The sequence below is a fragment of the Neodiprion virginianus genome, chromosome 2 (assembly GCF_021901495.1).
Source record: "Neodiprion virginianus isolate iyNeoVirg1 chromosome 2, iyNeoVirg1.1, whole genome shotgun sequence".
In the NCBI taxonomy this organism is placed as follows: domain Eukaryota; kingdom Metazoa; phylum Arthropoda; class Insecta; order Hymenoptera; family Diprionidae; genus Neodiprion; species Neodiprion virginianus.
Window position 1 is genome coordinate 275607 of NC_060878.1, and position 13794 is coordinate 289400.

A 13794-nucleotide genomic window follows, 5' to 3' on the forward strand; every position below is an offset into this window, starting at 1 on the left:
TAAAACCTGGCAACACTCCTAATATGTCAACATGGTAACGATTGTATGAGGGAATGATTTATGCAATCTTATATCTTAATAACTTTGTATGAAATTGTCGTTTGGACTGCCTCATTGTTTTTCTTCATCTTATATAGCATGTTTTTTTAATTTTTAACAAATGTATAGCGAAAAAATGACAAGACAAAAAAAGTTTTTCCTCATTTTATAATTATTTTAAGCTCATGTTTCTATACGTTATAAACAAAAATATGGAGGACCGTTACTTTTAAATACACCTTATTTAGTAAAAACTCCGATTTTCTGCGATAAAAAATGTTTTTCACAAGGACAAAAAATTTCATCAAAACCCTAACTGTAATTTCGGAATTTGATAAGAAATATCCGTGAAAAATTTCGAACAAACGATAAGATCCTGAGACTCTTAGCTGTCTCCGTATTGATACCAGCCGAATTAATAGTTGAGGAATTCGGGAGAAATTTTATACGCCTACATCGTGATAGAATATTGATATCCTAACGGCGCGAAAAACGTATCAATCTCCATCTATCACCGCTAACCACAATGGCGAACTATAGGACGGTTTACAATGTCCGTGACCGTAAACCGTAACCGTTAAACCGCTTCAGTAGGAAGTTGGAGGATAGGGAATCTGTACTTACATGGTTTACAACGGCAGCTGGTGACGCTTTCGTAGAATCCGTTTGACTAAAGTCTAGCAAAATTTTAAGACTCGTACCGACGCGTTTCTACGGACAGCAATCAGATTGTAGACATTTACCGCATGTCCGGGTATTCGTTGTAGATTAGCCTACAATTTGTAGGAAAACTTGGCCGTTTGCCGAATACCTATCATAAGATATTAAAAAAATTACAATAGCAACTCTAATGTCCATATTCATGGGAAAAAATTTTGTTAAACTAAGAAATAATTTTTTTTCACCCTCCGAGAAAAATTTTTTAATTCCTTACAAAAATCTCCAAACATTTTTCCCCCCTAAGAAAGATCCCGCCGCAATTGTTTTCCCAATAAATTTACGGGTAAAACCCCTACGTTGGCGACACTGACCACCGATGTCGTCTGTTGCCATCTGTTTATCTGCATAGCGGATGACACGGGCGGCTTTGAATCTGTCAGAATCCATCTCGCTTTGTCTATGTACACTTGGGGTCAGTGATTCTGAAACGGGCGAAACGACTAAATCTTGGACAACGCGGTTACGTTGGCAATGGAGCATCAACCCGCAGCGCCACCGCGGGCGACCCGTGAAACATGCCCAATATTTACGAATGCGATATAACCTATAACCGTCGAAACCGTAATCCAACAATACGAAATTTTCACCTTGTGCGTTGTTTGCAACGTTCCCGTATCCCCGGTACGTGTGGATACAACGTAAAATATTCAATTTCCTTAGATTAATTTATGCCCCACGCGCGTACAAGATACAGCCTAGCACAGAAGCCGGGCTGAAATTGAAGTATTACGATGTTTCGCCCATTATATTCTGCGAGGACAACCGGCTTGAATAAAGTAATCGATATCCAAGAAATTTATTTTCTCGTTAAATGAAGATAATACTACGAGGCGAAATGTTCGCCAATTTAGTGGGGGGGAAAAAAGGTGCGCAGTATTTCCGATTCTAATTGTAAATTATACATTTGCACGTAATTTTTTTTTCCTTTCCTTTCTTTTCAGCCTATAGTATAACAATCAGAAGGATTCGCCATAGAACAACCAATAGTATGTATACAGCTGTAAAATGTGTAATACACGAGTCGTTCAATCGCTCGCTTCGCCGCAAGTTTAAGACCGTTGATCACGGTTAGGTAGTCAAGGATAAAATATCTCGAATAAACCTTCGATGAAGGTGTACGTAGGCACAGAATAAAGTCGTTTGCAAGGTTCCCCGATCCCCGGTATGTACACATACAAGGTAAGATTATTAAATTTTGATAAATTAATTTATGCTCTGCGCGAGGTAAGCGTAGGCACCTGCAAGATAGAGCCTACCGAAGAACCCGGGCAGGGATTAAAGTATTACAATGTTCTGATGATTGTTTTATGCGGCGTGGATACAACCGGTTTAAGTAAAGTACCTAATCATCATCGGAAAAATTTGTTTTTTCGTTGAATAAAAATAATATTGTGAGACGAGATGTTCTCCAAATTGTGAAGGAGAAAAAGTTGTGCAGTACGTATATCGGATTGTAATTGTGAATTACACAATCGCAAGATGCCTTTTTTTATTTAATTTTCCTTACTCGCTTTCGTTTTCGCCTGAATGCGAATCGTGCGGTTTCGCCATCGAATAACCGATAATGCGGCTATACAATGTGTAATACACGAGCCATTCAGTAACAATTTGGTCGGGCTGAATCCGATCGACGACCGTACATTCTTGCCTGACAAAAGCGATACTTTTTCACTTATTCAACACCCACTCGATGATTTATATAGGTTTTCCTCACCGTTCGGGGTAAACAAAGAACGTGGCTAAAAAATTCAGACCTTGGAGTGAATCGTGGCGATACGTATAACAATGACGGTAAATATACCTATATGTATACACATTAGGGTGGTCCTTATTTAGGGTGTTGATGAATTTTTTCCGCCTCATCCCCCAAATCAACGTCAAATAATTAAAAAACAATTCCCTAATTTTTTCAGATTTTTACCTCATCTTCTAAGATAGTCGAAGTTCCTTGTGCAAATAACACGGGTTAAACTTTTTTTCTCAGTATAATGTTCCAAAAAATCTGTAACTGAGAAGTTTCAGTCATCATGAGTGCTGCTAGGAGACGAAAAACAATTTCGCAGCAAATTATTAGGTATTGGGACTGTCACTTTGCAATGAGTGATGTGCTGGAAAAAAATGAAAATAATGCAACCATTGCAGGCTGACAGCTGACCGTTGACGGTAATTTTTCGCGTGCGGGTGGTAGAACAGGTATATTATTGATTACTTTTCATTAACTTACGTGACACAAGTAATTTGCAACCCCAAGAATTACGATTTCCTCCATTAAAATGAAAAACTTAGGTTATGAGGCGATAAAACAGCGCCGACAACCAGGTTCTGACATCGTGAGGACATTTTCCAATACCACTCACCTTCTACGTTACTGAAGATATATTTCAACACTAAATATCAACTCGTTATTGTAGCGTGTAACATAAGACTGAACATTCCTACTCGTGATCAACAATTTATACGAAGAAGTCACGCCATTGCTGCGCCACAGGTAGCTGCATTGTTTATACTTGTAACGATTCAACTACACCCGTTTGAAATCAAAACAATGACTAAACGTAATTTGACTCATAAGGTCAATCACGAGGTATATATATATCTTCGGCCAATTCAACCTGTCTTCTCGAAGACAGTCTCTCTCTCTCTCTCTCTCTGGAAAATTCTGTTTAATCAATCATTTTACGAGTGTCGATGCAAAATAAAAATACCAGGTCGCATGATTGTAGGAAATTTGCAAACATCACTACGTCGGCACAACATACCGTAGAAAAGGACGCGGTTGAAATATGTTTTCGAATAAGACATAATCTCGAGAAAGGGATAAATGTTTATGTCGTAGTCGAATAAATGACACGAGGTAGAGATAGATTTCTCGTCGTTATATAACTTGATTACTTTTTTAAAAGGATTCACCGAGTTGTTATTTCTTGCTGCTCGATAATACACTAAATACGAGTTTTACGTACACACCTGCACTTTTCGCAGCGATGAAGTTTTTTGTGAATTTTATTTTTAATGGTAATTGATTACAGAGCAATAGATATTTTTTTCTGAATGCTTTTCCAACCTACCGAGATACGCGGTAGACAATGTTGCAAAAGAATTTTACGGGGATGGTAAACAGGCAAATTTAATTCGTCGGCTTAACTTTGCATTTCACTCCCTTGATTACCGCAGACAAAAACAAGAAAGAAACTAAATGTCGAGACGGATTTTTCAATTGCTTGGAATAATATTATTAGCACGCGCGTGAATAATAATTTGCCGACCACCCCCCAAGATAAAGTTTGACCGACTCAAGGCCACTGGTGTCGTCTGCTACCATCCATTTGACCTGCACAGCAGACGACAAATACAGATAATCGTGCTGCAATCGGAAAAGCTTGATTACGAATATCGAAAAACACGTATTAATAGGTATACATGGACTTTTGGACAAAGTTTTATTCGATGATCGATTAATTTTAACGGCGCTTTCTCCAATTTCGATTTGTCCCACCTACGAATTGATTATTTTTTAATCCCCACTTCCGCAGCTAACAGTGACTCCTTTTACCGGCCGCATTAACCCACTGTGTAAAGACAATTTGATAGTGGCTGAAAGCCGTTGAGCCTACATTCCTCGTGAGATACATGTCCGCAGAACCGGAATTCCCCGTTCCCGGGAAATCCCCATTATGGCCGGCTTTCGGATGGTTTCTCCCGCTCTGTTAGTTGTCTCGCCTCGAAAGCAATTTGCCTCATTAAATTGCCAACTCGGATGTGCCAGGTAAGCCAATTCCATGATCTGTCTTACCCAATATAATTGACTTGCCATCAAGTCCTAGGGCCATCAATAAAAATGACGTTAACCATCCCGTAACATGTTTCTCGATTATCATTCGAAAATACGGCAGGGGTGGAGGTTATATCTTTTTATGGAGAAATCTAACCATAGGTCTTTGGGTAAAACGTTTGTTAGTTGGGTGAAGTAAATTAGTTCGATGATATTTGAAGTCACCTACCTACTGCTTGTTGTTACTTGTGGTATGTTAGTACGTATTTACTCTCCTTCGTTGTAAAATTGTCAGAAGCTATAAAAGCACTTTGTACAAGTAGACACGCATTAAAAAGGGAAAAATTAATACAGTTCATGCGTTGTGTCAATTTATATCAAATGGAGTCAATTTTATAAGCCGAAGAGAGGAAAACAGCAAAAAAGTAGAAAAGGTACCGAAGCTGAACAGAAAATAAGTAATCTTCATCATATTGTTATTAATGGTAGAAATTACACTTTTTCTAATTGTAATATTATTGTCAGCGATTGAAATCACTATTAGTTATACCCTTTTTACATGTCACTATTTTTAGTATTTCGAGGTAAATTCATTTCAACCTGCTAATCTATTATTATTTTTCGAAACATTATCTACTCGTATTATTTCGTAATGAAGTGTATAATCTCGTATTATTTTTTTGCAACATCGGTCTTAAGATTTCGAAATATACTACTGTGTTTAATAAACGATCATTTCCATAAATTTTATTTTTTATTTTCAAACATTTCTTATAGTTGTATCAACTTGCACCGGGAAGGAGTTGCGAACCGATCCTTGCAGCATTGAGATGAAATTGGCTACTTTCGTTCCGGTGAATTGTTTATACGCAAAGCCCCACTATTCAGACAAGTGTATTAAAAAATACATATATCACTTCATTGAGCAATGCGAATTGATCACGGACTTTCAGTAAGGGAAAAAAGGCAAAATCTGTTCATGTGTTACAAAAAAATGGTGTATACCAAAAGCGAGGGGTCATTTGCCGCCCTTGGTACGTAATATACTATCTTTAACTGAGTTCAGATGGTTATAATCAGTCAATTTTCGACAGCTGCGGTCACATTTCAAGCCGCGGCTTCAGCTCTTAGCATATATCTTGCCAATTGTCGCAGTTTTTCACGTCGGATCTTCCCAGCCGGCGATTTCGGCATGTGTTCAAGGAACGAGACGCCTCCACGAAGTTGTTTGTAATCTGAAAGTTCGGCGGCCACGAGGTCAACTAATTCCGCTCTAATGACCTGAAATATGTCAATTAAATTGTAATTATTCGACCTGATGCACGGTTATAGATCGATCGGTAGGTTCAAGCTACGGCGGCGATACGTGTATTTGAGAATCCTCAGAATTAGGTACACAATCACTCACCTCGTTGCTGATATTGTAGGAGTTCACTGTCGTGACCACAAAAGCCATAAGACGATCGTCGGCACCAGGACGAGGTTGGCCGACGACGGCGACTTCCTTGACTCTGGGATGAGTAAGCAGTAAGCTCTCGATTTCGGATGGATATATGTGATGATCATGATACTTGATCAACTCCTTCATTCTGTCGATGACAAAAATATTCCCATTTTCGTCGTAGTATCCGAGATCCCCGGAGTGGATCCATCCTTGATTACAGAATAATACCAATATTTCGACATTAAACGACTGTACGAAGTATAATATTGCGAAAGAGGTTTGCAGTCCGACCAACCTTCCTTGTCAATGATCTTAGCTGTAGCTTCAGGATTTTTGTAATAAGAATTTATCATGAAGGCAGTCCTCAGCAATAATTCACCCTTTTCTCCGGTCCCTAATATGCGCCCTGAATCCGGATCGATCACCTTCACCTGGGCATTCTCAAGAATTTTGCCGCATGAGCCCTGGTCAGGCCTTGAGTTAGTCGGCTGAATTGCCAAGTAACCACCGAGCTCCGTCATTCCGTAAGCTCCGGTGATCTGGGCCTTAGGCAAGTGCTTGACTAGGGCTTCGTAAGACGTTGCGGATAACGGTGCCCCGGCATACATAAATCGATTCAGGGATGAAAGATCGTGTGTTTCCAACGCGTTGGATTTCACTAATTTGTTGATCATACTCGGAGACATGAAAACCCAGTTTACCTGGAAATAATAATATGCTATGTTCCAAGCGCGTAAAGAGGGCGACACGCATTATTTAAAGCGCTAGTGTGTGAAATTGAAAATCCTAGAGCTCATGCGCGAGCCTCGCTTGTCGCGCTGCTGTTCAGAAACGAGGCGCTTTACGCATACTCGACAGGCTTCGCAAATCTAACTTTCCAAGCGTATGTTGGAAAAAGTTGTTATGCCGCTGACTCCGCTGTCGGAGATGCAAAAAATACTTAAACTACCAAGGTTCATGATTTACTTTGTACTTTTCCATCAAGGCGCATGCTGACTGCTCTTCGAAGGCCTTTACTATCAGTCTAGGAATTCCCAAGCATAGACTCATGAATGTAAAGTGTATCGCAGTGATCCAATCAAATATTCCAAAGTGCAGGCAAATTTTTCCGGCCATACCGAACTGTTCTGATGTTGCGCACGCTTGCATCAGGAGAGATGCGTGGCTTATCTCGGCAGCTTTTGACAAACCAGTTGTACCGGCGGAAAACATTATCGAAGCAGTTTCTCTCGAGGACTCGATCGGGGTACACTCAAAATTTCTGACTTGGTCGGCACTTGGTTCTGCAATTGCGCTCTCGAAGTCGAGAAAACCAGAAGATTGGCCAAAAACAATTATTTTTGGATCAATTTTTGCTGCTTTAACGGCCGCGGTAACAGCTGCGACTGCATTCTCACTGACAAATATCATTTTCGGTCCGAGGATGGTAAACCGGTGGTGAAAGTCCGCTGCAATAATAGTTCCATCTCTTGAATAGAAATTATACCCTGAGTTTTCGTGGAGCCGGGTAGACCACCAAACACTCACATATTTCACGCAATCAGCCAGGCTGACAATACAATTATTGTCAACCAACGTCACACAACAGGCAGCCAGACTGACTGCGTAACACATGTGTGTGTTGGCGCATGCGTATCAGCCCACCCGGCTCCACGAAAACTCGCAGCATATTCATTATGGTTTTTGGAATCGTTGATTACGAACCTGATGTTAGATTTTTTAAATTCAAGATGGCGCATTCAATATCACTGACGAAAATTTCAAACTTGATCGAATCCGGTCATAACACTCTATGCAGGGGGTTTCAGGGTCGCTAATTATGAATTTGAAAGCCAATTTTCAATGTTCAAGATTGTGAATCCAATATGGTGGACAAAAATTTCAAATTCGATCGAAAATGGTCAAAAAAAATGTATGCAGAGGTCTTCGAGGTCGCTGATTGGATCCGCCACCTTGATTTTTTTCAATCCGCTTTCAGATTCGTAATCAGTGAGCCCAATAACTTAAAATTTATGTAAAACATGTGTACGTTTAAAGGGATAATTGTCTCGGATGTGAATTACTCTTCGAATTAAAAATTTTTTTTTCAATCAATTTGTTTCTAACAATTACAATTTAAATTATATCGCAATAATTACTCTCGAATATTGAAAAGCTACTAGTATACTATCAGAAATAGCAAAAAATCGCCAAGAAATATGTTAAAAGGTTCTCTAAATTCAAAAAAAATGTATACAAAATAGGTGAAAAGAATACTTGCCACTACGACAAAGGGTTGAAGGAATCGATCTAATGATAAACCATCAACACCATTATAATAATCATGTGTAAATCAATCACCTATTTCCAGCGAAGTACTCGAAAGACTAAAGGTAGCTCCGAGGTACAATGACGCAAAGTAGGGCAACGCAGCGTCCAAATGATGTTCGCTACAGATCGCGACGACGTCCCGTGGAAGCAAGCCCTGTGACCTCATCCACAGAGCGCACCTAACGCTTCGTTCTCTGACCTCTTTACATGCGTATACTTTACCGGTGGCGGTATCAATCTGAATCAGGGTATACAATCGCTATCTTTACTACGCTCGAACTAAATGTAACTCTTATGCAATCGCTATCTTTACTATGCTCGAACTAAATGTAACTCTTATGCAATCGCTATCTTTACTATGCTCGAACTAAATGTAACTCTAAACAATCAAACCAGCCACAGCTTAGACTTTTCATTGTACATTTTGCAAGCCCACACATTTACCTGACTCGGCGCATCTGGATTACTTTCCAATTTATCCAGTACAAACCTCCCAACATTATTGTAATTAACGTTAAAGTGGACCTCGTCGCCTTTCAATATGTTGTTTTCAATTCTGAATCCCGCACCATTCTAAAAACAAAATTTTGTATCAACGAACTATCTCGACTCTCTAAATAAGAAATCGAAAGTAACCCGCAAGCATCGCTGCTAGCATTTGATACTTACTTGTATCTTCGTATTTTCAAAAAATTTATCGCGGGTCATTTTCGGTATTAAACATAAAATATGGATTGTTGTAGTGACTCGAACAAACCGTCAATGAATTTTTCAATCACTAATAGACACAGCGTTCAAAGATTAGAAACCCGACTGCCTTCGACGTGAACTTTATTGGGACGAGAAGGAAATGGTGTATTCAACGTATTTATAACATCTAAACCACTGTATAATGGCATGAGTAAGGTGTTTGGGTTTTGATAATTAATTAGGACACCCGGCTGATGGAGGGAGGCGAGATATAGATAGTAGCGAGTGGAAAACACCACGAGAAATGCTAAATTACTGATGTCATTTGGTTCTTCTCGTCATCTATTCGGTATTGCCCAATGCAGTTTTACCGCGTCATGCAGTTGCGATCGCTGGGAGCACTTGTACTTTATACTGGTGAAATAATCGACTGTTACATTGCACAACGCGGTTAAACCCATGTTGTTGAACATCAGTTACGCAACGTGTAAATTGGAGTTTTTGGAAAAGAATATTTTTTAATCTACATATTACACTAGAGTTGATGTACCCTAGCTTAATTATTTACAAAATAAAACACAATCATATTTAAATATTGAGCTTCATGTACGAACAATAAGAACCCTTGTGCACTGACGACTTACTGGATCAAACTTTGATCGAATAATATTAAACAATAATTAGGAGAAAAGATTCGTTATCCGAATGCAAAGCTTACTACTTCGCTTGCTACTCTCAAAGATTCGCATCATATTCTACTAGACGGACAGTTTGCAATGAAATTTGGAAGGAAAACTCGACGATTGGTTCGGATATATTTACACGTACCGAATATACTTGACGTGAAAACGTGAAAAGTTATGTACTTTTGTTCGCAAACATTTTTTTAAATGCGGTCACCCTTCTCAATCCTTTTTATCTTTGTCTCTTATTTTTTTTCCTTTTCTCTTGTGCTTGACATTCATATTCGTAACAATTTGAGCATAACAATAATTATACAGAAATGAGTATCGAATATTCAAAATGGCGGATCCAGTATGGGGGACAAACAAAAACAACAAGAAGAAAGTTTATTTTGACGTACATGAAGTTTGTGTGAAAAATTGGCATTCGGATTATCACGGTAGATTAACAGAAAGTGCTTTTGATCATTGAAAAGTACAAATTTCGACCATTTCTTTACGCGTGCTATTTTTCAATTAATAAATAAATTTCATATTTTCTCTAGACTTGGAAATGCCTCAGGGACCACGTGGGATCAAAGAACTCGGTAGCTGTTGCTAAAAAAAAAAAGTGATTTTATAAATAAAAAAGCTGCAAAGAAGAGATGGCGCGAATCAAAGGGTCAAGGCAAGGACCGATTCGTCGCACGCTCAGACCGACCTCGGCACAACATGTCGAGCATTGAATTCAGGGATGCTAAACCAAACTATAGCTCTGCTCCCCGCAGCGCTTCCGCCTTGACGACCGTCGAGGGCAGTTAGTTTCAGGTTTACACATGGGTATGCCCATATATGTATACATGTACATAGGTAGAGGCGAAACGATGATAATTACTGGGTATTTCTGCTGGATGCTTGTCAGCTGACTGCTTCGTCAGTTTCCACTCGAATTGCAGCCCGGTGTTGCGCGCCGTTGATCACTGACTGGCTGTTCACGACCATCAGGGACGTACGTATTCACGCTGCGTGTGTTCTAGAGCAAAGTCCGAACCGAAGTGAGTTTCGGCCTTCCGGGCCTCACGGAAAGTGCAGCAGCGCCGTTTTGACTGGCGAAGCATAGTTTTTCAAATATTGGACGGTTGAATTTTTCTCTACTCTTCGTCAGCTGTGTGCTCGATTGCAGCATTTACTTTCGAACTGTAGTAATTTCGGATAGCTGAATGCACGATACAATTGCCGTTCCATAAATCCGAACCCGTCCGTATTAAGGTCGAAAAACTGACCGATTTTTAAGAATTTTTTTCACGTGGATAACTGATTTATCAAGTGATCGGATTATTGAAATTTTATTAAGTGTATGTTAAACTTGTTTTGCATAAATTTTTATTGAAAAATGTTTTAAATTTACAGAGATATGGGCCTTGACTTAACGACTATCAAAAAAATTTCCCCTTCGTTGTGACATTGATATCTCAGTGAAGGGATATACGAAAATAGAACACACAATTTTATCAATATCTATACTATATATCAATAGCCGATTTCAAAATTTTTTTGAATTACTATTTCCACAAACAGTTCGAAAAACCGGCCTTAAGAATAAAAAAAATTTTAAGTCCTCCCCATTTTGTATGTATTACAAGCTTGACTTCCACGAACCTTTTGCAACAATATTGAATTTGTGGTTTGAATCGACTACTCTGGCCAGATTTCCAGAAATATCGTTTCTCGAGTTCACAGACGCGAGGGCACCGCCAGGCTCGCCAGATTAAAAAAAATCCTCAACGTCGAGGTCACTGATTCACGATTGTTTTCACGAGCTAGCTTAATATGTGCACGTGAATGTGCGCCTTCGGAGATGGAAAGAATAATTGTCATCAATTTTACATCCACCACACTGCACCGAGTTTAGAACAGACGTGTTGCGGTATATTATTGAAACAATTAGTTATCGGGGTGAGAATGATAATAATGCATGAAACGAACGTTTTGACGATATTTTATACCGTAATACTAAACTGCAGATGTGTGGAATACTCATATGTAGGGCGTACTCCCCTCTAAGAATCTATAATTTCCAGAAAATTCTATAGGAAATCATTGAAGAGAGTCCGTAATAAATATTGCAATAAATAGATATGAATGTGCATAAGTTTGAAAATTGGCAACAAAACGTACGTTTCGAGTCTTATCCCTGCGAATCACGGCATCTGTGCAAATTTTACGCCAGTGATGGAGCAGTGTGATCGAGTATTACGTAGAAATTTCCAATAGCGAAATATACGTTCGTATTATTGCTCAAGGATAGGCAGTTTATCATTCTCGCACGTTTGACGCTAACGATAAGTGTCACGGGACTTAGCGCGACTCGCGGAAGCCGTGATAAAAGCCGAATCGGTGTAAGGTTGGCGACTCCGTAAGGGTTAAAACCCTCTTGTCAGCTGCCAAAACCAGCTCCATCTCGTTCTGCTTCCGGAGGAAAGGTATACTAACGATGAGTAATGAAAATCGCCAAGTTTCTTCACGTCACGCGATGCGTATTGTGTAATTCAACGCATGTACGTAGGTATCCTGCGAAACGCTTTTTCTTCTTTTTACAAGTGACTGTTCGAAAATCCCTTCACGTAGTTCAACGATATATCTTGGATCTATACCAACCCATTATCGGAAATTACGAACGATTCATAAACTTTTCGACTATTTCGAGCTATCGTAAAAATGTATCTTTTCAATTGGTAAAATTGCAGTAATCTTTACGGAAGGCATCGACAGACGAAGACTGCTGTGATTTGGAAATTACGATCTCTTCAAACCTTTTCGTACATGATCCGTGTACTCTAAAATCAAGTCTATATTTCAGGTTGGATTCGCAAGATTGCTACTCTGGAATTTCATGCCAAATGCCTTTCGAATAGCATCGATGAATTATACTCAACTTATTGAAATTACGAGGTATTCTAATCTGTGAAGAGTGCAAATGCGCACGCGATAAGCTTCGGTTGCTGATTAAAATTTCGAGAAAAAACTCACCTTCTTTGCGCGAAGAGAGAAAATGACACAACTTTAATTAAAAGATTTAAGGAATTACCATTATCTCCTTGGCCCTTCGCCACTAGAGTTTATTTTTTATTTCAATTATACACCATCAGAGGAATTGGGGAAGAAATTTTCAATCTCTGGCATCACAGACGCAACAGAATAGATGAAAAAATAACGAAGCATTTCATGTCCACGGCACCCAAAACTTCTACTTGCGACAATCATAAATGAGGGGTGAAAATCTATTACAAACCTTAAGAGTCCGTATTTCCTATGATGTTTTGATCAGTGAATATTATGACCGTCGGAAATAAATTGGCTGGCTTAACAAGATCTGTGATATTACGCGTAACGACATCGTTATCTTTTTCAGTGATTACAAAATTAATACGATTCCAAAAATAGTCCGTATTGAGTTACAGTAGAACTAGGTGTTGATGAATTCTGTGTATTCTACTCGACTATCGTGAAATAGATCTTTTAACTCGCCATTTACGAAATAGCCGGTATAACTGATTGATTATTTAATAAGTTATTGTGCATGAATTTGGAGCAAATAACAAGACCAGAGAGGTTGGGATTCCAGATTTGAAATACAGAAAACTAAGATTCATGGTTTTCTTGAATCAGAAACTCGAAAAAGTTTCAATTTAGGGTAACAGATTGGACCTTCTCCGTGACACATTATACCGTATACGGTATCCCTATACACAGAGACGCATTGGTTATTGGACTTGTCTACAGTTGCAGAAGTTTATATTTACCAACTTTTCTTGCAGAGAATTGCGACTTGTTATAGCTTACAGCCAGCCACGCGTCCGTATGCACCCGCAGTCACATACATCCGCCCTCCTTGTCGCGTACCGGCACTTTGAGAAGAAAAATTATCGAACGCTCCCGCTAACATATTTCAATTTCTTACTACCCAATTTCCAAGAAAACTAAAGAAGTAAAACTACCGCGGGACTAGGCGTACTTTCAATACACAGAGTCTAATGTAATATCGGCCAGGAGTGCGATTGACGCAGCCAATTTTATCTGAAACCTGCTCAAGCGGCTCTCTTTTATATACTCGTACACAAGGGTCGGGCGGCCAATGGCTGTTACTGTGGAAAAAA

The 13794-nt window shown here is 39.2% G+C and overlaps 2 protein-coding genes across 3 annotated transcripts in view; both read right to left on the bottom strand.

Moving 5' to 3' along the window:
• The window catches only part of LOC124298348 (probable G-protein coupled receptor B0563.6), a 45852-nt gene extending 42668 nt beyond the window's left edge, over nt 1-3184 (bottom strand). The window contains exon 1 of the mRNA XM_046750220.1: nt 3117-3184. The gene's annotated coding sequence lies outside the window, so the exon portion shown is untranslated. The remainder of the gene's footprint in view (nt 1-3116) is intronic.
• Nucleotides 3185-5072: 1888 nt separating this feature from the next.
• LOC124298347 (4-coumarate--CoA ligase 1-like) lies at nt 5073-10911 on the bottom strand. 2 transcript variants are annotated; one of them, XM_046750216.1, is made up of 7 exons: nt 8955-9141; nt 8730-8858; nt 8316-8523; nt 6942-7423; nt 6271-6676; nt 5940-6184; nt 5073-5812 (listed from the first exon to the last, which is right to left on the bottom strand). In XM_046750216.1, the coding sequence occupies exons 1-7, from the start codon at nt 8991-8993 to the stop codon at nt 5639-5641; spliced, it is 1683 nt and encodes a 560-aa protein (XP_046606172.1). In that variant the 5' UTR covers nt 8994-9141; the 3' UTR covers nt 5073-5638. The 2 variants fall into 2 exon arrangements, with proteins under 2 accessions (XP_046606172.1, XP_046606173.1); XM_046750217.1 differs by lacking the exon at nt 8955-9141 and adding an exon at nt 10533-10911 and having other exon boundaries at nt 8316-8858.
• Between the last annotated feature and the right edge of the window lie 2883 nt (nt 10912-13794).